The 24,268-nt window shown below is 42.3% G+C and overlaps 1 protein-coding gene across 1 annotated transcript; it reads right to left on the bottom strand.

The window, feature by feature from the left end:
- Positions 1-17,618: 17,618 nt before the first annotated feature.
- LOC147622193 (potassium transporter 5-like) lies at positions 17,619-24,046 on the bottom strand. Its single transcript, XM_086823291.1, has 10 exons — positions 23,700-24,046; positions 23,031-23,256; positions 22,360-22,614; positions 21,413-21,463; positions 20,998-21,258; positions 20,231-20,283; positions 20,017-20,131; positions 19,598-19,852; positions 18,108-19,221; positions 17,619-18,027 (listed from the first exon to the last, which is right to left on the bottom strand). Exons 1-10 carry the CDS (start codon positions 23,937-23,939, stop codon positions 17,772-17,774), a joined length of 2,826 nt encoding a protein of 941 aa, XP_086679417.1. The 5' UTR covers positions 23,940-24,046; the 3' UTR covers positions 17,619-17,771.
- Between the last annotated feature and the right edge of the window lie 222 nt (positions 24,047-24,268).

The raw sequence follows: 24,268 nt of genomic DNA on the forward strand, positions 1-24,268 counted from the left end.
TGCAAACCATGTGCAACCCTATATGCTGTGCAAGAATGCAGATGGATGGGTTACTAATGCATACCTAAGGGAAAATCCCTAAGGGTGGCCTGCAAGATTTTGAGAACTGGGTTTAACTGTGCGGAAGCGATTAACATGATGTCTGAATGACTGATGAAATGAACATGATCTAAGGCTGGTTACCCTGTAACGCTCTGATACCAATGTGGCATGTGAGGCTTCGACCGTAGTAATCACAACCTTAGTCTAACTAAACTGCACTTAATGATGTTTAAGAGATAGACAAATATGTGTCAATGCAATGCAGCTATATTAGATGATGAATGCGGTTACAAGGAGATCCAAAGGGATGTATGCTGTCCTAGATGATGTCTACCCCTGGAAGAGAGGGAAACATGCTGAATAATGATGAAGGATGGCTGAAAGATGGCTGTCCTGACTCCAATGCTGAGTTCCACCACTTGTATGCTGGTATCGAGCGGAGTACAAAGTATAAATGCTTTAAAGGCTGGTCGGCTGACTTGAATGCTGTCGGCTGGCTCTACAAGCCCCAATGCTTTTGTCTAGATGGTTAATATGATGCTACAATGCTGAATCCAACCCATACCATGTGGTACATGCTGAAAACATTCATTTAAATGTCCATAAAATGCCTGATAAATCCTGATTAAATGCCTGATGATGCCATGCCATAAAATAATGCCATGTCACTGTACACCTGAATGGTGTGCATGTGACATTCCCCGCTGCTAGACTGTTGCTGGGTGGTATACCTGGCAACCTTCGACTCCTCTGTGATCCTTTGCCTCCGAACCGCTGCCCCCTTCTGTCTTCTGCTGGCGGGACTGAGGTCGTTTGCAGGAGTGAAATCCTTTGACCCAAGACTCTATATACTGCGGGAACTGAATGGCAAATGCTGCTAAAACTGCTTGGAAATACCTGAGTCACCCCTGACCTGCCTGTGGAAACCTTTCACCTACCATCTCCGTCGTTCCTGAAGCTCTGAACCTCTTGAGGCGATGTTGGAGCAAACTTCCGTCTTTTGTGGAAGAGAAACCCCCTGATGCTGCCAGTTGAAGCCCAAAACTTATGTCCTCCTTTGATGATGGATGTCATTCTTTCCCAGAGAGTTCATGGGCAAACATGTATGCCTTGCGCCAGATGCAAGATGGACTGCTAAGATGACTGCTAAGATATCTACTATGCAAACCATGTGCAACCCTATATGCTGTGCAAGAATGCAGATGGATGGGTTACTAATGCATCCCTAAGGGAAAATCCCTAAGGGTGGCTTGCAAGATTTTGAGAACTAGGTTTAACTGTGCGGAAGCAATTAACATGATGTCTGACTGAATGACTGATGGAATGAACATGATCTAAGGCTGGTTACCCTGTAACACTCTGATACCAATGTGGCATGTGAGGCTTCGACCGTAGTAATCACAACCTTAGTCTAACTAAACTACACTTAATGATGTTTAAGAGATAGACAAATATGTGTCAATGCAATGCAGCTATATTAGATGATGAATGCGGTTACAATGAGATAAGGGATGTATGCTGTCCTAGATGATGTCTACCCCTGGAAGAGAGGGAAACATGCTAAATAATGATGAAGGATGGCTGAAAGATGGCTGTCCTGACTCCAATGCTGAGTTCCACCACTTGTATGCTGGTATCCCTCTATGTAGGAGTTGGGAAGATGGCTGAATATGCTGATGCGTGGATGCGCTGTTGTTCCCAGCCCTCTTGGTGTAGAAACGCTGAAGGAACACACTAATGGATGCTGAATTGTATCCCCCTTTGCTCCTAGGAAGGAAAACGCTGAAGAGATCCAGATGTCTATGCTGAAATGATGCGTTTCTTTATATATGGGGAATTGGTGCTGGTCGGCCAGCTTGGCTGCAGTCGGCCAGCTCTGAATATGCTCACGACTGCCATTTAAATGCCATAAATGCTTTAAAGGCTGGTCGGCTGACTTGAATGCTGTCGGCTGCCTCCACAAGCCCCAATGCTTTTGCCTAGATGGTTAATATGATGCTACAATGCTGAATCCAACCCATACCATGTGGTACATGCTGAAAACATTTATTTAAATGTCCATAAAATGCCTGATAAATCCTGATTAAATGCCTGATGATGCCATGCCATAAAATAATGCCATGTCACTGTACACCTGAATGGTGTGCACATGACAGCAATGGCATGCCACATGGAAGCTCTGGAAGTAGAAGTTTGCGAGGCATAAACAGAGGCAAACTCCCAAATATCACCATTGACATCACATTGAATCACCATCCATCTGCCATCACAATCATTGAAGGCAAGCTGGGGCTGCAGTTCATGTCTGACCAATATGCAAAGACCCGAGAAATGCTTAGTACCTGCATAGTGGATATCATAGCCCCCAAAATAGCCAAAGAGAATTAGCATGTGAATGAATCCATGGTGATGGCTGGAGGAAAGAGTATGTCATCCTAACCGTTAGGTCAGAAAGAATAACAGGACGAGAATTTGAGCCCACCGGGTGTAACTGCCAATCCTGTAATCTGTCCCTGTTAGATAAAGGAGGGATGGGAAGAAAAGGCTGCAACAAGTCAGAAATTTTCCTCCAAATGAACCTGGGAAGGAAAGCATTTGACCAGTAGCATCAACAACATCATTTATGCACCTAATCCCCAATTTGCTGAGATTGTATGTCCGAATCGGCTCTTGCAGGGCCAATGGAGAATCAAAAACAGCACTCCAGTAAATGCTTTCCTGCCGAAGGGAATTGGCATGAGACAAAAGGAAGGGTGCCCAATGAGCATGCGAAAGGACCTGTTTCCAATCGCAAAATAAGTGAAGTGGCAAAAGGGCAGCCCGGGATAGAACCTACAAATCTGCCCAAAATGACCTCCCAGTGATCAGTGATCCATGCACCATGTCCAGAAGTGCGTAAGGCCGTGCACATGGTTGCAAGCATATGAGTCCATGGCTGCGTCTGACGAAAAAAGGTGAGTAGGAGAGGAATTTTCCTTGCCAAGACATGATGCGCAATATTCAGCATATTCAATCCACCATGCATCCTCGGGGAACAAACTTTTGCCATCCGCATAAGTCTTAAAGCTTTAGCACAGAAGACTTTGTTTTCCATAACAGCTCCATAGCCTGAGACATGAAAGCAGAAGTATCCTGAGAGGTCCAATGTATCAAAGACAAATAGTACTGAACATAGGCCATGATAATCGACTGGACAATCCGGAGCCTAACATGGAGTGGCCAGGTGGAGAGCTTCCAGTAGTGGAGCTTGGCATGAAGTTTCTCAAAAATCCACTTTAACTGTTGTTTCCTAGTGATGTACCAGCCAATAGGGTAACCAAGATGGCGGACCACATCATAGGGTTGCATAATGTGTCCGGGCCATAAAAGAACATGCCAATCATATAAATGCAGAGGTATGAGGCTAGATTTGTCAAAATTGACATGCAGGCCAGCAGCCATGCCATATATAGAGAGAGTGTCCATAAGAGTCTTCAACTGCTGTGGAGAATTATGCTGCATAAAGAAGGAGTCATCTGCATATGCCTGAGCCATAAAGGGAGGGGCTCCAGGAATCTGAAGACCAATGAGAAGGTCCTGCGCGGTAAGATGATCCAAGTATCTGAGAAGTGGGTGAGTGGCAATGGCATATAAGAGGGCACTGAGTGGACACCCTTGTCTGACCGAACAACCCAAGGACCAAGATTGAGAAAGATGATTGCCAAGGATGCATTGGGCTGTAGAGTCAGCATACAAGCAGTAGATGACATTAGCCATTTTTGGCCCGAATCCCATCTGAGCCATTGTCTGTGAGATAAAATCCCAGTTGACCGTGTCAAAAGCTTTAGCAAAGTCCACTTGCATAATAAAAACATCTTGGTAAGAATATTTTGCATATTCAATAGCCATGAGAGCATTGCCAATATTATCATGGATCTGCCGCCTAGGAACAAAGCCATATTGCAAGGGATGCAGACCCTCATAAAGCACTTGCAACAGGCATCAATGTGATGGGCCTCCAATCCATGAGATGCTCACACAAATTCCGCTTGGGGATGAGTTTACCTATCCCATGCTTCCATGATTGGGGGAGTACTCCTATATGCCAAGCCTCATTAATCATTTGCAGGATAACACCTTTAAGGTCTTCCCAAAAGTGTAAGAAAAATTCCACCGTGAGGCCATCATATCCTGGTGCCTTACCAGTGCTGAGATGGGACAAGGCATCATCAAGCTCCACATCAGTGAAAGGCATATCAAGTTTGAGAGCTTCCTGTGGGTTGAGAATGGGAAGAACATGCTGTAAAAGAGTATCCCGAGCTTGTAATTCGTGCAAAGAAGTGGTAGCAGGGGGTGCAAACAGTTTCTGAAAATAAGAAAAGCATTCATGTTGGAGCTCTGAGAAAGACCGAGTCCATTCACCATCCAGTTTACGGACTCTGAGGCAAGAGGTCTTCCTCCTGGAAGCATGTAACCCTTGAAAGAAAGATTTTGAAGAGCAGTCTTTATCCATGAATTGAGTCATCCTTGCCCGAACCTGCCACTTGACCAATTTCCATCGGTCATTAGCTTGCAAGAGAGCTGTTGTGACTGAGAGAGAGTGTCCATTTGTTGAGAGGAGAGGGGCTGCAATTGGGAATGTGCAGTCAAGGACTGAACTACTGCTTTGGCATGCTGAACTTTAGCTCTCCAGTCAGGCATGAAATTACTCCCATATTCATGAATAGCATGCTGAAGCCTGTCCACAAGGCGTTGCCATGCAAAATTACAGTCATAATGGACATGGGCTGTAAGAGGAATTATGGCATATCGGATCAATTGTTGAAATTGTGCATGCTGCAGGTATTCTTTATTGTTATGTTTCATCCGAATGGAATGTAAAGGCATGTCATCCCAGGGCTGCCAAACTGAATATTCAGCCATAAAGGAGCATGGTCAGAGAGACCAAGAGAGTGATCAACCTCAATATGAAGACTGAAATCTATATATTGTTGAGCATACAGTAAATACCATCTATCCAAGCGAGCCCAGTAGAGTTAGTAAAGGCATTATGATGATAGGTGTAGCCCACTATTCCAGTGTGCATGGTTGTCCATAAATCTTGTGCATGTGTCATGGTAAGTAACTCCTCCCATGATCGCTTTTCAGAAGGGATCATATGAGATCTATGAGTAGTGTTGTCTGATGGCATGGGAGAGTTATTAAAGTCTCTGCCAAGAAGAGCACAAGATCGCCATGGGTAAGAAGCAATGGCATGCCACATGGAAGCTCTGGAAGCAGAAGTTTGCAAGGCATAAATAGAGGCAAATTCCCAAATATCACCAGCCTGGCTAGCCATAGAATGTTGGTTATGTTCTTGCAAACAGAGAATGTCCGGCTGCCTAGTTAAAACATAATTCCACACTAGCCTCCACTTTAGAAGGATTGCAGAGGCCCTGTACATTAAGAGTGACACAATGGAGTTTGTCAAGCATGAGGATATATACAAAGGAGGAGACCAAGAATATACAACCAAAGAGTGCTTAAGCATCAGCCATCATGGGCTGCAGCCCTTCCTTCCCTGGGTCAAAGGATAGCCCTTCCTCAGACTCACAAACAGGAATGTGTTTTTTGAGAACTCCAACCCAATTGAGAAGAACCGGGGGAGTGGCTGAGGTAGAGGCTTGGCCTGGAGTAGGAGTAGATGCATCCTAGTGGCGAGATTGAAGGGGTCTTTGCCTCAACACCCTCTTGGGCTGTAAAAAACCATCATTATCAGGGGCCTTCTCTTTCTCTTTACCTTTGTCCTTGCCTTTATCTATGGCTAGCATTTGCGAAGCCACTTTCCTGGAGGCATTTTTATCCAAATTCTTGGACCCAGTAGTCTCTTGCTTATGAGTGGGCTGAACCAGGGGAGAAGGTATAGCAGTGGCTGGAGGGGGATGCAAGACAGTAGGGCATTCAGAGGCCAGATGCCCGTACTTATGGCATGAAATACAAGCACCTGCAAAAATTTCCCATTTCAATTCAAAGTACTTTTGGCCCATTGGCAAACCTTCAACCTCGATTGCAATGGAGGGGAGGGTAGGGGTATCTGTGTCCCACAAAACAAAATCTATTACGATTCCCAGCAGGGCGAGGGGGGCAGATAACTTGGCCCAGTGCAGCGGCCAATCCTGGCAATTCTTCTCACATATAGTCTGGGAAATTAACCACCTCCACCCAGATAGGACAATGATGTCGTATGAGACTTTGATAGTCCTTATTGGGGAACCATGGCATAGCATGTACCATTTTCCTGCCATAAAATAAAGGAGAAAATTCAAGCACACGCTGCTTCTGCAAGGCATCGGTGAGGTGAACTTCATAAAACCCACGGGAGGCAAAGTACACCCCCTCCACAAAAGAGCCACCAAGGATAGACTGGTTGTACCAAAGATGGTAGCTGCAATTTATAAGTAACCTGAGGAATAGGCTTGCTCCAATCCTGGCGAGATTGATGGAAGTCCTCTTTTAGAGTATCAAAAACATATTGAGCCTCTTATGGTGCGACATTGTATAACCTATGAGAGAGGGTTGAATCCATCTTGAGACAATGGAATCTCCCTTGAATCAAATAATAGGGTGGGCATCTGAACATATAATGCTTCTCAATCTGCACCTCCCTAACTGTGTACCTTGCATAACTATGCCTCTCAAGTAATGCCCTTTGCTCTACCAAATTCAATCTGATTCAATCTACACATAGTGGGATGATACTCTTTATTGGCCGATGATAATATGGCATGTGATCTTCCGATGAGGGTATCTAGGGCTGACAATGAATCCATCCTCAAAAACTTGCAGGAAGTGCTCTTTATAAAATTAGAGTTTTATAGGGAGATATAGTGGTAAAGGGAATCAAAAGATATTGATATCTAGATTACCTATCATCTTCTTGGAGATTTCAATTGTGTGCCTCAAGGCCACGTGATCTACTTGCAAGGCTGCCACAATGTGAGGAAGGGAGCTGGTCGGCCAGTCCAGAAGGCTGTTGGCTGGAGAACACCTTGAGATATTTAAAGAAGATGAAGAACTCCTTAAGCTTAGGGTTCCCAATACAATAGAGGATGAAATGATGGGCTCTTAAAGCGAATGTTGAAATATAGTGTTGCATGGATGATGACCTATAGGAAGCCTAATCAATGCATAACCAGCTAGATTCATCTCATTCATAGATGTACAAGCCATTGGAAATCCTAAAGCTTCATTCCATTGTCAGTGGTCACCTACTTTATCTAGCTCAGAATCCTAATTCTAATGGTCACTTCATAGAGAGGGACATGTTAGCTACCCACAAATAATAGTGGAAGAGGAACTCATTGGAGGACCTATCTAATTAGAAAGTCACATCATGTGTGGCCTAAAGAATGGGATATGATAGATGCACAAATTGTGTTGACCACACTGACTGTTCCACCATAAACTTTGCATTCATTATTTTACTTGCAAATAAATAAGGATGTTGAGGATCTTCAAAGGTAGTTGCTGCTAGAGAATATAGATTACATTAACATATTTCACAGATGCAAGGCAATGGTGGTACATCATCTTGAAGATAATATCTTTGACAGCCTAGAATCTTGGGAATATGACTTCATCACATGAGGCAAGATCCATCAAAGGCCAGATCTTTTGTATAGGGTTGTAAGGCAGGTATTCCCTAACATATCTGCAATTTGATTCAGCCAACAGAGAAGGGACAAAATTGTGAGTCAAGACATCTTACCTGGCCACCGTGAGCGTGGATTGAGAGACGAACTGCGCGCAGCGTGGAAAAGTTTGAAGATGCTACAGTTCGCGCGAAACGGGGAAGAAAATGAGCACATTTTAGTTTTTTTAAAAAAATTGCGATGCATAAACGACTCCAAAAAAAAAGGTGGCTTATGCATCGCAAGTCCGATGCATAAACCACTCATTTCGTCATTTAGAAGGAAGCTGCTACGTCTAATGGTTCGGGAGGTATGCCGCAGAGTCCCATGCATTCGCAGCAGTGGACCACTTCTGGTCCTCATACCCAGAGGGGAAGGAGTCGATGCGCGCAGAGTACCCAGAGGGGAAGGAGTCGAGTATTCACATTTTATTTTTTAAAAAAATTCGCGATGCATAAACGACCCAAAAACAAAAGGTGGCTTATACATCGCAAGTCCGATGCATAAACCACTCAATTCCAGTTTGCAAGGGTCGCTACATTGGTGGCATAAACAACTGCAATTTAAACGTCGCATAAGCATCCACAAAAGCGACCCCCGCTATTTTCTTCATATTTATATGAGGGTCGCTATGTATAGACCATTCTTGTAGTGAAAAAACTATAAATTTATGAAGAAAAAGGGGTTATTTTATTCATAAAAGTATGTAAGTGTAAGGGGTTTTTAAAATACTCCTTGAACGCACGTGATATACAGGATTTTTTGGTAGTACACCCCCTGAGCCCTCTCTGCTACAGTAAAGCATATCAGCATTTTATCTTTAGCTCATGGGACAACAACCCTCTTTGCTACATAGAGCACTTCAGTGTTTTTCCCCAGCTCACACCATCGGGATAGCAGCCCAAGGCTTTGCTGCAGTACATGACATCATCATTTTATTATCAATACTCTCTGGGACAACAGTCCACTCTTTGTTACATCACACCATCGGGCGGCAGCCCAGACTCTGCTTATCTTCACCATCGACACCACTCGGGCGGCAGCCCAGACTCTGCTTATCTTCACCATCGACACCACTCGGGATAGTAGTCCTCTCTGCTCTCCACCACTCCTCATGTACGTTACACTCCTAGCACCAGGGCCTGCACCCTTCAGGTACGTAGCACCCTTGTCACACCAAAGCATGCACCCTTCAGGTCTTGTAGCACACCATGTCACCAGAGCTTGCATCACTACACCACTCGAGATGACAACCCTCTCTTCTCTTCATCTACCACCTCAAGTACCACAACACCCTTGTCACTCACCAAAGCCTGCATCACCTCATCTTCCACTACTACTACCACCTCGGAGTGCCTCTACATCCACCGACGCAAGCCTTCAACACCGACCACCTCTCAGAGTGCTTTGCCTTACATCGACGTGAGCCTTCTTCATCGACTGTGCTTCTACTCTGACATCGTCTCTGCTTCTGCAAACGGTCTTCTACTCAGAGTCACTCTCATCAGAGGGCCTCTTGTACATATGTTCACTCACCATTATATATAGACTCACTCACCTATTTCATGTTGTGTTGTTTTGATATGATCTCTCATACATTTGGTCCTTTTGTCCTTTTGCCCTCACATGTGGCATATAGGAAGCCGTGAAGATCCAGACATGCAAGCCTATAGCATAAGCATGGCCGACTAGCAGCATCATTCCATATATATAGAAAAGTGCATCATTCATTTCAGTTATCTCCTTCTTCTCTGCATTTCTAGCCCTTCAAGTCTTGTAGCACCCTTGTCACTAGAGCTTTCACCACTACACCACTCGAGACGACAACGCTCTATTCTCTTCATCTACCACCTTAGGTAGCGCAGCACTCTTTTCACCAAAGCTTGCATCACCTCATCTTCCACTGCCAGCCACTACCACCTCAGAGTGCTGCCTTTGCATCCATCGCGACGCAAGCCTTTGACACCAACCACCTCTGGGAGTGCTTTGTTTCACATCGACACGAGCCTTTGTCATCGACCGTCTTCTACTCTGACATCATCCCTACTTCTGCTACTACAGTCTCCTACTTAGAGTCACCTCTTTCATCAGAGGACCTCTTGTACATATGTTCACTCACCATTATATATAGACTCACTCACCTATTTCATGATGTGTTGTTTTGCTCTGATCTCTTGTACATTTGGTCCTTTCATCATTTTGCCCTCACATGGGGCATATATGAAGTTGTGAAGATCCAAACATGCAGGCCGACAACATAAGCCTATGACTGACCAGTAGCATCATTCCATATATATAAAAAAGTGCATCATGCATTTCAATTATCTCCTTCTTCTCAGCGTTTCCAGCCTAAGGAGCAAGGGAATCAGTAGCGTACTCAGCATACAATCAGCATTCAACATTCAATTCATCTCATGCCTCCTACATAGAGGAAAACCAATATCCAAAGGCTGGACCTGAGCATTGGATAAAGGAACAGTTATTCATCATCAACATGCTCGTGTCTCTCTCTTTCCAAGAAGGATACACATTTAGGACAGGCATAGAAGCAGTGCATTGCCTTACACATGAAGCAGTTCCACTCTGCTCTGGAATGATATCAGATCATCTGATATCATTCCAGATCATCTGAGTTTTGGAATGATATCAGATCATCTGAGTGTTGGATTTGCAAAAACCAAACACCATGTGTCAGTAGGAAGCATGATGTTTGCATGTAGCAAGGGGCTAGCCCTTAGGGCTACCCAAGAAGGAGATGTTACATTCCTTGAATGGGCAAGAGGTAGGCGAGAACCATTCAAAAAAATACTATGATCAAGCATTTCCATTCATAATGAATCATTGCTCATAATCCTTTACACAGTGTGGATTATTTGATGGATCCCGAGTACTGTGGTCACTAGACATTAACACCAATGAGGAGGTGTTGCAGGATTTTTATGATGTTTTCAACTCTGTGTACACAGAGTTTGATGTAGCTGCAAGTTGTGTTCAAGAATTTCTTAAGTATAGATTGAAGGAAGGTAGGTCTAGCAATTTATTCCTACAAGACCTAGCAAAGGAACGGCTAGCTTGGAAATGGTAAATGGGACATTATGTAAGTACTTAAGGCCACTTGAAATGAAGGTGCTTGTTCAATGTGCTCCAAATTCATGCTCCTAAAGAAATTGGAGTATGTGCATAGTACTACTCCAAATTCATGCTCCTAAAGAAATTGGAGTATGTGCATAGTACTACTCTCGCAATCAGCTACTTGCAAGAAGGGCTAAGAAATTGGTGTACATGTACTACAACAAAAGAATTCTAAAGCGCATAGAAAGCAATGACTATGAGGAGCACATGCCTAATTGGAAATATGACATTGGAGATGATGTCAATGGAGAAGTCAAAACTAAAGGCATTGGTAGCAATGATGCATGTGCTACGTTGTGCTCGACCACGAAGAGCTGGCCACCCCAAGGGGACAACAAAGGCCCTAGGCTTTGATTTATGCATGCGTACTCTATGCATGGAGTTAGATCATGCATACTCTTTATGCTCTATGAATAAAGCTCGCTCTCTCAATACATGCACACAGTATATTGCAAACTCTAAGCATGCATAAAGAGTATGCATAGAGCATTTCCCACCAGCCCATAGAAGGGATGGGTAGGCTATCAGCTAGCCCAAGGGGCTTGGCCCAGTAGCTAGGGACTTGCCCAACTAGGCAGAGCCAAGCACAGAGCTTGCCCATAGGTGGCCAAGCACAGAGGAGGTTGTGTATAAGGGCCAAAGGTGTAATAAATCTGCAAAAAATAGAACAAAGAAAATCTCATGGAGCATTACTTGGATGGAGAGAAGGTGTGGATAAGAGGAGAAGCGACAGGGCGGCAGGCAGTGGGTGTTGATTGTTTGTTTGCTTGAAGAAACTGAGCAAGTCGATGCAGAGACTACATATAGCTCTGGCAAATTCCCAGGAGCCATCTGATTTGTTTTTTTTTAATAAATTTCCTAGACTGTCGTTTACATGACGTCTGTATAAGTGATGTCGTGTAAGCGATGCTTTCCAGTATGCAAGCATCGCTGACGATGTCGTTTAAATGAAGCTGTCGCCGCTTATGCAACATCCCATATGACGAAGGTTTGCAAACATTGCATTATCACATTCCAAACGCGTCGCTTAAGCAACGTTCGTCCATCGTTTAAGTGACATGCTTGGTAAAACCCGTCATTTTGGGCCCGTTGGCTAGGGGGGGTTTTCTAGTTTTCTGAGAGAGTGCTGCGAATTGGTGAGAAAGCTGTGAGCAAGAAGGTGGGTTGAGAGTGTGCGCGTTTTGGCTCCTTGTGCTCTTTTTACGATGATGTTTTCTTTTTCATTCCTTTTTCGACTTCCCACTTCTCGATGTTAGTTGACCCCTAATTTGTATCATCCCCACCATCCTGGCATAAAAGAATTAAAGTTTGCTCACTGCCTCCCCGTCTTACCGTTGCATGTGAATTTTTAATGATGTTATGACAGTTGTCCTTCATGCAATTACTTATGTCAACATCATGGAAATTTGCATTGCTGATGTGTATATGGCTGGCGTACACATGGTTGCTTGCTTCTTTGCTGACCTGGCCTTGATTGGTTGCGGAGTTGTGTTCTTTTGCGAATTGGCCACCCTTATGGAATACTTCCAAAGCTCTGTTGCTTCTTGGATTTTCTGCGTCATTGTCTGCCATTGAGATCATGCCACAGCGGATGCTCCAGACTAGCTCCTTGTCCTCCGCTTGTTCTTCTTTTGGTGTAACTACCATAGGTTGGCCCATGTATTTTCTCATCTTGAAGCCGTTCACTATTTTTGGAAAAGGTATACCATACAAGCTTTCTAATGTAAAGGCATTCTGACTGACCGAGTTTTTCACCATGAATGGTCTTATCCACCATCAAATTTTGAATGTTTTGGGGTGCGATCCCAACTTGGAGTTGTAGACCAATACTAGGTCTCCTTGCTTAAAGATTTTATGTTTGAGATGCTTGTCAATCCATGCTTTTCTTTTCTATTGCACTATCTTCGCCCTGTAGAGAGCTATGTTGTCTTTCTTCTTCTAACTTGGCTAAGAGCTCTTGTATTCTGTGCTCCTATGATTCTTCCATTGGTAGCTTTTCTAGGATTGCCACTCTCAGACTGGGCACCACAAATTCCATGGGAATTAGTGCCTCCAGCCTATAGACTAGTTTGAATGGTGTTTTCCTCGTTGAGACTTTATAAGATGTGCAGAATGCCCATAGGGTTGCATCTAGCTTCTGGTCCTTGTGTTGGATTCTAGGGATAATAGAAAAGTGCCTCAACGTCTTATGAGGCACTTTTCCACCTTGCAAGTCACTTCTATACCATGCCATCTCCACATTAAGGACATTGTGTGGAGTGCTCATAAATGCCTCTATATAAGATACATTCATTTGAACTTGGGGGGTTCACTATAAGTAAACCCTTTGTATCATGTGCGTTTAAGGCCTATTTTTAAAATCCCTTATCTGTGAATTTTTCATGAATAAAACATACCCTTTTTCTATTCAACCTGTGAATGCCCCCTTTAAATGGTACCCTTTTGTATGTAAAAAATGTTTAAAAAATCCCTTCTGTTAAACCCACGTGCTACGCTTACATATTTATAAGTGACTCCCCCGAGCATTTGAATATGCATCAATCCTCTTATAATCCATACCAAGCTTTGATAGTACCTTATGACACTCCTTAATGTCTCGGGCAAGTGCTTTCTTTGTGGAAGCATAGCCTTGAGGAGCTTGAGAAGGCTATTGACACTAACATCACTCCACCCATACCTCGCTTGGAAGTTGAGAAAATCCAAGGTGGATCCAAGCTTTGAGTAAGAGAAACCATCATACAATGGGGTGGTTTCCTCTTCCCTCTTAACACATCCTCCTCTTTTGAACCTGGACCAAATTCTTCTTCCCTCTTAACACATCCTCCTCTTTTGAACCTGGACCAAATTCTTGGCCCCCCTCAACCTTCCCTCAAAATAATTTGTCCACCATCTCATGCATGAAATCTTCTTCTTCTTCCTCATGAGGCAAGGGAGAATATGGGTCCTCATTGATGGTTAATGTAGGATGCTCCTCCTCCATGTGTGCCACTTGTTACCATGCACCCATGCGGTACCAACTAGATGCCATGGAAGGATATGCATTATCCTCCTCCTCTTCTCCTCTTCATCCTCATCCTATACACACACCAAAGCACATTTATGTCATAAAATAGATCACTTCATATATTCATGTCATACAATACATCACTAATCAAAGGATGTCGAATGAAATATGTTTACTGAATCAAAGTTTTTATCGCTTGGTCATCTACGAGGCAATGCATTGTGTAGGCCACGCATGCTTGTATGATTGATGGTGATATGACACTCCCGTCTATATCCCCCCTTGCATAAGGCACATGGGCACCAAATCTTCTCCTCTTTCCACTCTCAAGAACCCACCACAATCCCTCCTCATCACTTGAGGAGTCCATTTACCTAGAAGGACATGCAATCAAACTCTCAATACATTATAAAAACAAAAATTTAAAGAGAGTTATGAGCCAAAGTATATGCAACTAGGCATTTAAAAGTGGTCATAGGCATCAATTGAGGACCCACATTCCCATTAAATTCATTTCATAAAGCCACATAGCATTTTATGTTTTGTTGGTAGTATTACAATCACTGGAATAACCAACGCTCCTACCAGCAGGCGATTTGGAAAAAATATCCATGTTGTGGCACAAATCTGGGTTTTTGGCATGTTTTTGCTCCTCTTTCTAGTAGCTGAGGTATTGTGGTGCATCAACACAATAGACAACACCTCTTCTTCACATTATTTCTCATGGCACAAGGTGATTCTCCTCCTCTCTCTCCCTCAGACACCCTCCCTCCATTAGCCATGCTTATGAGAGTTTGGTGAATAGGGTGTGGAGTTTCTGAAACTCCGTCTCCCTTTCTCCCTCACACACCCTCCCTCCATAGCCATGGTCATGAGGGTTTGGTTAATAGGCTGTGGAGTTTCTCAATCTCTATCTCCATTTCTCCCTCCCTCTCTCTCCATCACACACCCTCCATAGCCATGGTCATGAGGGTTTGGTTAATAGGCTGTGGAGTTTCTCAATCTCTATCTCCATTTCTCCCTCCCTCTCTCTCCATCACACACCCTCCTTCCATAGCCATTCTCATGAGGGTTTGGTGAATACATTGTGGAGTTTTTCAATCTCCATCTCCCTTTCTCCCTCCCTTTGTCTCCCTCACATACCCTCCCTCCATAGACATGTTCATGAGGTTTTGGTAAATAGGGTGTGGCATTTCTCAATCTCCATCTCCCTTTCTCCCCCCCTCTCTTGCTCATGAGGGTAATTTGGGGATTGCATAGTGTGTGTATGTGCAGATTGAGTAGAGACGTGGATGTGTGGGGCTACAAATTGTGTGTGTGTGTGTGTGTGTGTGTGTGTGTGTGTGTGTGTGTGTGTGTGTGTGTGTGTGTGTGTGTGTGTGTGTGTGTGTGTGTGTAGATTTAATGGTGTGTGTAGATTAAATAGTGAATTTTTACGCACTAACCTTTGTTTGATATGTTAATTGCTTGCTTCCTTTAACAGACAAGATTGTGTGTTAACTTGAGGCTTTTTATTTATAGATCTTAGTATTATAGTTTTCTTTAAGTAATTTTAATTCACAAATTTTAAATATTCTTACTAATGTTTTTATTGTATTTTGTACCCATTGGAGGGTGGAGTAGCAAGCTTCTTGCCTTCTCCTCTTGAGGAAAAACCCATTGTAGACTAAAATAAAGCAAAACCCCTTCACATTTAGCCATAAAGTAAGCTCTTAATCTATTTTATTTCTACTTTTTTCTGTTTATTGTCTATGCATCAAGGGCATCTGGCCCATGTGTTGTCCCACATGCAAATCTACACATAATGTGGCAAGATGGGTAGGCATTGGATAAGCTTGTATGCATAACATAGTGTGTGTGTGTGTGTGTGGGTCTTTGCTTGGCATAAGGCCATAAACCTTGCATATACATAGCCATGCAGCTATGCATGCCATAAGGCCATAAGCCTTGCATGCATAGGCTTTAACACATAAGCCATAAGCCTTGCCATATTGCTTATGGCTTATGTGTTAAGGGCTATGCATGCAAGACTTATGGTTTCATGTGCATAGCTATGTGACTATATGCATGCCATAGGGCCATTAGAATTGCATGCATAGGCCTTAACACATAAGCCTTGCATGCATAGGCCTTAATAAGCCTTGCCATATGGCTTATGTGTTAAGGGCCATTAGCCATATAAACATATCCCATAGCCATATGTATAGCCACATAGCCACATAGCCTTATATGCATAGCCACTAGCCTTGTATGCACTAGCATAAGCCCTCTTGCGTAGAAGCGTAAGCCCTCTTTGCATACTAGCATGAGCCCTCATTGCATAGCCTAGCATAAGCATACACACTAGCAAAAGCCCTCTTGTGTAGAAGCATAAGCCCTCTTTGCATACTAGCATAAGCCCTCATACATAGCCTAGCATAAGCCCTTAAAACCTAGCATAAGCCCTCTTTACAAACCTAGGGCAAACTACTTTTTTTTTTGTGTAAATTCACATCGCTTACGGGTGCTGGCAAATTCACAGGTATAATCGCTCGTAACATTGATGAATACCAATGATCGTATATTAGCAATGCTACCAAAACAAGTTCAAAAATCCATAAAAATTTAATGGTAGAGGTACTGGTTCACCCTTTTCTCCTTATAGGTTTTCAAGCTTCTATCCAAGTGATCCATCCCGTCTTGTCCATGGAGATAAAAAAAAGTTATGACTCACCTAGTGCATCTACCCTTAGCACACTTATATGGACTAATAATCTTAGCATGCTATTTACATATTAGCTTAATGATATTAGCACACTATTTACATATTAGACTAATCATTCAACCATATATATAACAATGCAATGACATTCCATAAGTACTTGACAACTTGGGAGTTCACTCAAAAATATGTGAATGTGTCATATGAGTTCACTAGAAAATATTTGTCAATTCCCTTTTCTAGGATAAATTTACAAAAATGAACCTCCATAAGGTTTTTTTAATTGATAAATTTACAAAAATATACCTACACAAGGGTTTTTTAATTGATAAATTTACAAAAATATACCCACACAAGGGTTTTTTAATTGATAAATTTACAAAAATATACCCACACAAGGGTTTTTTAATTGATAAATTTACAGAAATGTACCCACATAAGGGTTTTTTAATGGTCAAATTTATAGAAATATTAAGGATAAATTTACAAGAATGTACCCACATGATAGTGCATTATTATAGAGCAGAGGTGTGGTTAGGAAGGGTGCACGTCTTCACTTTGTTTTTGTTGCTTCTTGGGTTGCCTTATGTAGTATCTGTAGGCTTCCTTCATATTCACCTTGAGTATAAGGACTCTCGATTTTATAAGAACTACATCTCTTTGTCAAAATAACTTCTATGTAAGTCTGCTAGAATCCAACTAATGAGGTGATAGCTCAAATGGTTAAGTGTTTGTATTGGGATTGAGAGGTCTTGGGTTCAAAACCCCACTAGGTGCTCCCTTGGCGGCATCGGTGGCATTGGTTACACGTAGAAAAAAGTGCTTATTAGAGGTGATGAAAACAAGCAGTGAAAAAATTGGTAACTATGGAACGACCTTGGGCCTAAAGTCAATGGGAAAAAAAAGAGTCCGCTAGAGGCCAAGGGAAGGGTCAGCTAGAGGCCAAGTGAGTAGTATGGGCTCAAATTACATGATTCAACTAGTCTACGTTTTTATAATCAAACGAAAAGGGAAACTAATATCTTTCAACGTTTTTAATTACGAATGAAGTAAAAATGAGAACTAGGACGGCAATCTGTGGAGGTATCCATGACCAAGTGCTTGATTTTTTTCATTCTTTATCATGTATAAGTTGAGTGCAGGACGCAGAGAGAGGTGGGCTGTTGATCTGATCCTCCTCTCCAATAATCGAAAACATTTTGCTTACATAAATCAACAATTATAATATAGCAGTCGAGACACCTTAGATGTTGTAGACTACTCCCACCTCTAGCATTCTGTGATGAGGAACGATCAGAGCGTCGCTTCCGCTGCGGCAATTTCTTCTGAAAAACTGGTAAGCATAATCCACAATGAATCGCTTCGCCCAAGAGGAACTGCTGCTTGCCCTCACGTCGGAGTGCCCTAGCAGGTACACCACACCCGCTTCCTTGGCTTCTTGCAGAAACTTGAGCTCCTGTTGCTCAGCATAAGCTGCCGTGTCCTTGGCAATTATATATCTGCTGGCAATATAATCCATGGTTAGTGGAAATCAATATGGCGTACGACTCTGATGAGCTTTCTTATATGCGTGGATTACCTGTTTGAATATCTTTTGGAAAGGAGCCCGATTGATTCCTCCTCAGAATATTGTGCAGCAACAGCAGCAGCAGCAGCAGCGCCTATGTTGGAGCTGCCGACGTTGGACGTCCTCCTGCTGGAGGAACTACTAAGCAGCTTCGTGGGTGCGGAGCCTTTAGATTCTGATCCCAGCACAAGTCTAGAAGCGCTAGCGTTTGACAGCCTTGTCGAGTGCCTATCGCTGTGGCCGGCCGGCAGCAACTTGGCCTCATGTAACATGGGCGCTACTTCTTGGGCCTTCTCGTCTTCGATAGCAGCTGCTGCGGCCTGCAGCTGATGAGAACCCGCAGGGGCCGCATCATCTGCAATTATCACTCCATCCTCAATTGCTCCAGCACCTGCGCCATGGCGATGATCGTTACAAGAGCTGATGCTATTGATGATCTGACCTTGCTGCGCCTGTACAATCTTATCCAATCTACTAGCCACCCGATCTGCATCCAATTCCAGCCGGACCTCATGATCGCAGGCGCGGGCAATTATGCAGTTGGCAACATGGGCGAGCAGCTGCCTCTCGAAGTCCTCGTTCGTCTCTCGCGGGTCCTTGTACCCGTATCTTGCCACGCATCTGTACATGTGGTGATCCTTGGGTCCAACGCGCCTCACCAGAAAGCGTTCCTCCATCCGCACGGTGGTCACAGGCATCACCTTCACACTCACCAGGATCACCAGGGAGTGCAGAGAAGGGAGGTTTCGCACCATGTGGTCAAAGATGAAGGGGATGCCCTGAACCAGCTCCGTGTACACCAGCCCCACCCCAGCCACACGGCTCGCCCTCGTCAACAGCTCCCCGGCTGCTTCTTGGGACAGCTTGTGCTCTACCTCGTACAGATAACGCTTTGTAGAGACGTAATGCCACAGGTACATCATGAAGAGGAGGAGAGCTGCAAATGCGAGGGGCACATAGCCACCCTGGTCGAACTTATACAGCACTGCAGAGAAGTAGATCAGGTCCACTACGCCAAAGAACACAAGGAAGGCCAACACAAAACTGAGCCTGACTTGCCAGATCATTATCATGATAAGAGAAACCAAGGAGGTAGTCACCGCCATAACTCCCACGACAGCAATTCCTGCATGCAACAATGATGATCAGGGGTGGTGATAAGTTGAAAGCTAATACCGAGACATTCATAAGCTGTACTTACCATTTCAATCAACCTACACAAGATGCATTTCAGCATGTGAAGCACCAAATTGAGCTATAAACATATATGCAATCTCTATTGAGCACTACTTCTATTCAAGGAATAGGAGAAATCTATGTATAGTTTTTAACTTTACCCATTTAAAGAGAAATTACCGCTTAGGATTGCCCATGGGCCATGGCAAAATCTTTCGCATTTGAATGCAATGCATGTTGTGCGATGTTCAATATAAATGCACTTATATGTGCCAAAAAAACAATAGATTTATGATAAGAAATGTAAGGTTTTATAAAGAGTTTACCATAAGCATTGCCAAGCTGTGTAGTGCTTTGAAATACAGCAGTGATGCAAACGCAAGCCACCATCAACAGCCAATTCATTTCAGGTATGTAAACTTGGCCTGCAATTTTGGATGATGTATGTACCACTTTAACCCTTGGAAAACAGCCAAGTGACATGGACTGCTTGACAACCGTAAAGGTAGCAGAGATCATAGCTTGGCTTGCAATGATTGCAGCAGCCACAGCAACCACAAACATGGGCCAATATACTGGAGCTGTGTAATGTTGAATAGATAAATTGTTTAGGCATTAAAACAAGGTCCTCTTATTTTGCATGTCATCCCATAGCCCAATCATTATCATACAAAATAGATGTTGTGCCCTAAATATGTAGAAGAAAATGGTCTACCCTGAATGAGAAACTTGGAAGAAATCTTACTTGGAATGGATTTGTAAAATGTTTCTGCCACATCATTTGGGTTTGCCATTAGGTAAGAGGCTTGCCCAATATATGCCATCAACAAACAAGGATATACCACTAAACTGAAGGCAATCTGTACAAATTATTACAGAAGTAGGAAAAAATCTTTACTTTCGACAAACACTACATCTACAAACAACTCACAATATGCTTGAATTATAGATTTTCAAACCTGGATAGAAGGTACACAAAAGTGACCTACGTCTGCAAACATTGCCTCGGTTCCTATCCGTGTCAACAAGAACCATCAATATAATAAGGTATAAGTGGATTTATTTGCTCAAAAATGTTTTCGAAATATAGTTTTTTTTATCATGACCACTATTTATATGTGTGTATAAATATATACATACATGTATATATATTTATATATTACATACATACATATATATATATATATATATTTATATATTACATATATATATATATATATCATACATACATACATACATGTATCTATGTATGTATGTATGTATATATATATTTATACATACATACATACTTATAAATATATATATATATATATATATACATACATAGATACATATGTATCTATACATATCTGTGTGTCTTTATCTATATATATATATATATATCTATATATAGATAAAGACATACACACACATATATAGATATATGTGTGTGTAGAGATACTGCAAAAACATACACATATATATAAGATATATTTGTGTGTGTATCTATATATATATATATACATATACATATATAAGGAGAGAGAAAAACAAACACACACACACACACATATATATATATATATATATATATATACAAATATATATATATATATATATACAATATATATATATATATATATATATATATATAGATGCGTATGCGATACATACACACATCTATATATGTGTGTATATATATATAATTATATTATATTATATTTTGGGCTTCATTCTCACGGCTCACCTGTTACTGCTAGCACAATACCCCCCAGTGAAACCCATCCATCTTTCTTGTTTCTTTCAAAATAACGATATATGTAAGCTGGGTTTAATGCACGCAAAACTCGAGGCTCGTGCTTCACGATGTTGTAGAGGCCAATGATCCCGATGAAGCCAAACCAAACGAGAACTGTAGGAGCGAAAATGAAGCCAACTCTTGTAGTCCCAAATCGTTGAACCATGAATAATGCTACCAAGATAATGATCGATATGATAACCACTGCATCTGGAAGATTGTAAACAAGTATTGATGATGATCGTCGATATAATATTATATGCAAATTTCAATAGAGGCAAAGCCCTTGCGTTGATCAGAGTGCATTATAAGACTAGCTTTGTGTGCACTTAAATGCAAGGTAGACCATGAATATATTTAATACCTTGTTTCAATTTCGGAGTAGCATGCTGGATTCCGCTTACAGCTGACAACACTGGAAGAAACAAAACCAAGCCTCATTTTGGGTTGAACTTTAAGTTAACCAAAATTAATAGCAATTAGAATCAACCCACATAATTTTTGGGTTGCACTTTAAGTTGATCAAAATTAAGGAGAAGTAAGGCATGTTTTGCATTTCCATATTAAATATATTCTGTGAGTTTATCGAGGATAAGAGTGTTTTTTTAAAGTTTTATTTTAGTATGTAATGACTAATGTTTAAAAAAATCAAAAAAATATGATCCTCCTTGCTCTTTCTATTTTCAGTGCATTCACCAATCTTTTCTCGTCTCTTCTGTATATTATATAAAAGAGTCTAGAGTTTCACAAAGATATCACCTGGTAAGAATTTGGAGGTTCAGGAGATTGGGGTAGAATTAAAATTTGGAAGTTTGGATAGAATTAATATTTGAAAGTTTGAAGAAACTGTTTTTGACATATTTCTTTATATATATACATACATACATATATATATATAATTTTACTTGTCTTCCCTCCCTTAAAAAGAAGATAGTAAGTGGTGTGTCATGTTCTCTACATAAGCTCTGTTTTTTGGATCAATAATAATTATATATATTAACTAAAACTGTTCAAAAACTGCAGTACAACCAAGTGAGAGCGGTATCCATATTTACTACTACTTCTCAACTTCATTTAGATTTTTACACAAAAATTCCCATCTCTCTTCTTCCATCAAAAAGCAAAATTGTTCCTAAGATATCTGATATGCAAAAAATATGATAGCCTACATCATAGCTTTTTGTTTTTAAATATAGGAAATGGTGGTTTTTCTTCTGTATACAACGTATTAACCTAGATGATGCCTGCTCCAGGAAGGTCTTTAAAGGAATCAAAGCATTTGAGAGTTTGGTTAATAAGCGACATTTATACCTGAAATGGATGGAGTTAGCACACCGTCTCCAATCACCATGGATGTTCCCACAAGGGCCAGAATAAGAAGCGCGGTCTTGGCAGCCTGGCTGTTCTCGATTGCCTCCTTCACTTTGATGGCCCTTCTGAGCTTCGTGTCGTTTGCGGGTATCTGTAGTTTGTACGTGGACACATCGTGGTCCTCCGCCTGCTGATTCTTTATGAACCCAACATTTGCGTGTCGGCATATGAGAGAATACAACGCAAAAGTACCACCTGTGTGATGCCAACAATGAGTCACAGGTGACTGCCATAGCAGCTTGCATGAGAGGGAGATCAGAGATGGGGGGGAGGGGGGGGGCATTGCCGTTGGGAGCAATACAATGAAGATGACTATAGCAGCTTGCATGAGAGAGAGAGAGAGAGAGAGAGAGAGAGAGAGACGGGAGAGGGGTCATATACAGTACCATCCCCATTGCCGTTGGCGATCAATACAATGGTGACTGCTATAGCAGAGAGAGAGAGAGAGAGAGAGAGAGAGAGAGAGAGAGAGAGAGAGGGGGGGGGTCATATACAGTACCATCCCCATTGACGTTGGCGAGCAATACAATGAAGGCGACTGCTATAGCAGCTTGCATATGTGAAAGAGAGAGAGAGAGAGAGAGAGAGGGGAGAGGGGTCATATACAGTACCATCCCCATTGTCGTTGGCCAGCAATACAATGAAGACGTATTTGATTAAGGGGATGAGCGTGAGCGTGTAGAAGATAAGGGACAGGGCGCCCAGGATATCGTCGGACTGCTTGATGCCGTTAGGGAAGGTGCTGCTGAAGACGTAGAGAGGAGACGTGCCCACATCGCCATAAACCACTCCGATGCTCTGGTATGCCAGGCTTAATATGATCCTCTTTGTTAGAACCTGTGCCACCGTTCATACATAAGGTTTGCAAGTAGAGTTAGATACGTGATTTTGTAGTATCCATTTTGTGATACAGTGCATAAGTCTGGGTTATTAGCGATAACCACCGTGTGCGCGCTGTCTGTCTGTCGATCAGACAGAGAGAGAGACACTAGAAGAGGAAGTGTGTGAGAGAGAGAGAGACTAGAAGAGGAAGAGTGTGTGTGTTATCAGCTATAACCACTGTGTGTGCGGCGTGCGCGCTGTCTGTCTGTCGATCGGACAGAGAGAGAGACTCTAGAAGAGGAAGAGAGCGTGTGTGTGAGAGAGAGACTAGAAGAAGAGGAAGAGAGTGTGTGTTATCAGGTATAACCACTGTGTGTGCGATGTCTGTCTGTCGATCAGACAGAGAGAGACTAGAGGAAGTGTGTGTGTGTGAGAGAGAGAGAAAGAGATGCACTTACGTTGCTGCCGCCCGCGTGGTGTTGCATGCTGGAGACATTGTTGGACTCCACATCCAGAGAGTCTAGTCGGCGCAGATGCTTTACACGATGATGATCCTTGATATGACGATCAGATGAGGCATCGGATTTGGTTTGCAGACCATCGTTCAAATCATGATCAGTATCAATATCTTGCACCTGTTTTATTTCGCCGGCTTGCCCGCTACCGGAACTGCTGCTCCTTGTTGAAGAAACCTGCATGTTGCTGTTGCAGCAGCTGCAGAAGCAATTAACTTCAAGCCCACACACCTGCTAAAGAAGTATGAGAAAGAGCCCAGTATTGCTCTTGAAGTGCTATCAAAAAAAAATTGCCCTTTGGATGGAAGGGAAAAAGAAGGGCATGTAGGTATTATTTTGTTGGTTCTTTAAATATATATTGGCTTAAAATAGAGGGTATGTAGGTATTATTTTGTTGGTTCTTTAAATATATTGGCTTAAAATATAGGGTATGTAGGTATTATTTTGTTGTTTCTTAAAATATATTGGCTTAAAATATAGATATTAATTTAAGACTTTTTTAATGTTACAAT

This window comes from Cibotium barometz, chromosome 29, assembly GCF_041138505.1.
Source record: "Cibotium barometz isolate CiBa-2024 chromosome 29, ASM4113850v1, whole genome shotgun sequence".
Classification (NCBI taxonomy): Eukaryota; Viridiplantae; Streptophyta; class Polypodiopsida; order Cyatheales; family Cibotiaceae; genus Cibotium; species Cibotium barometz.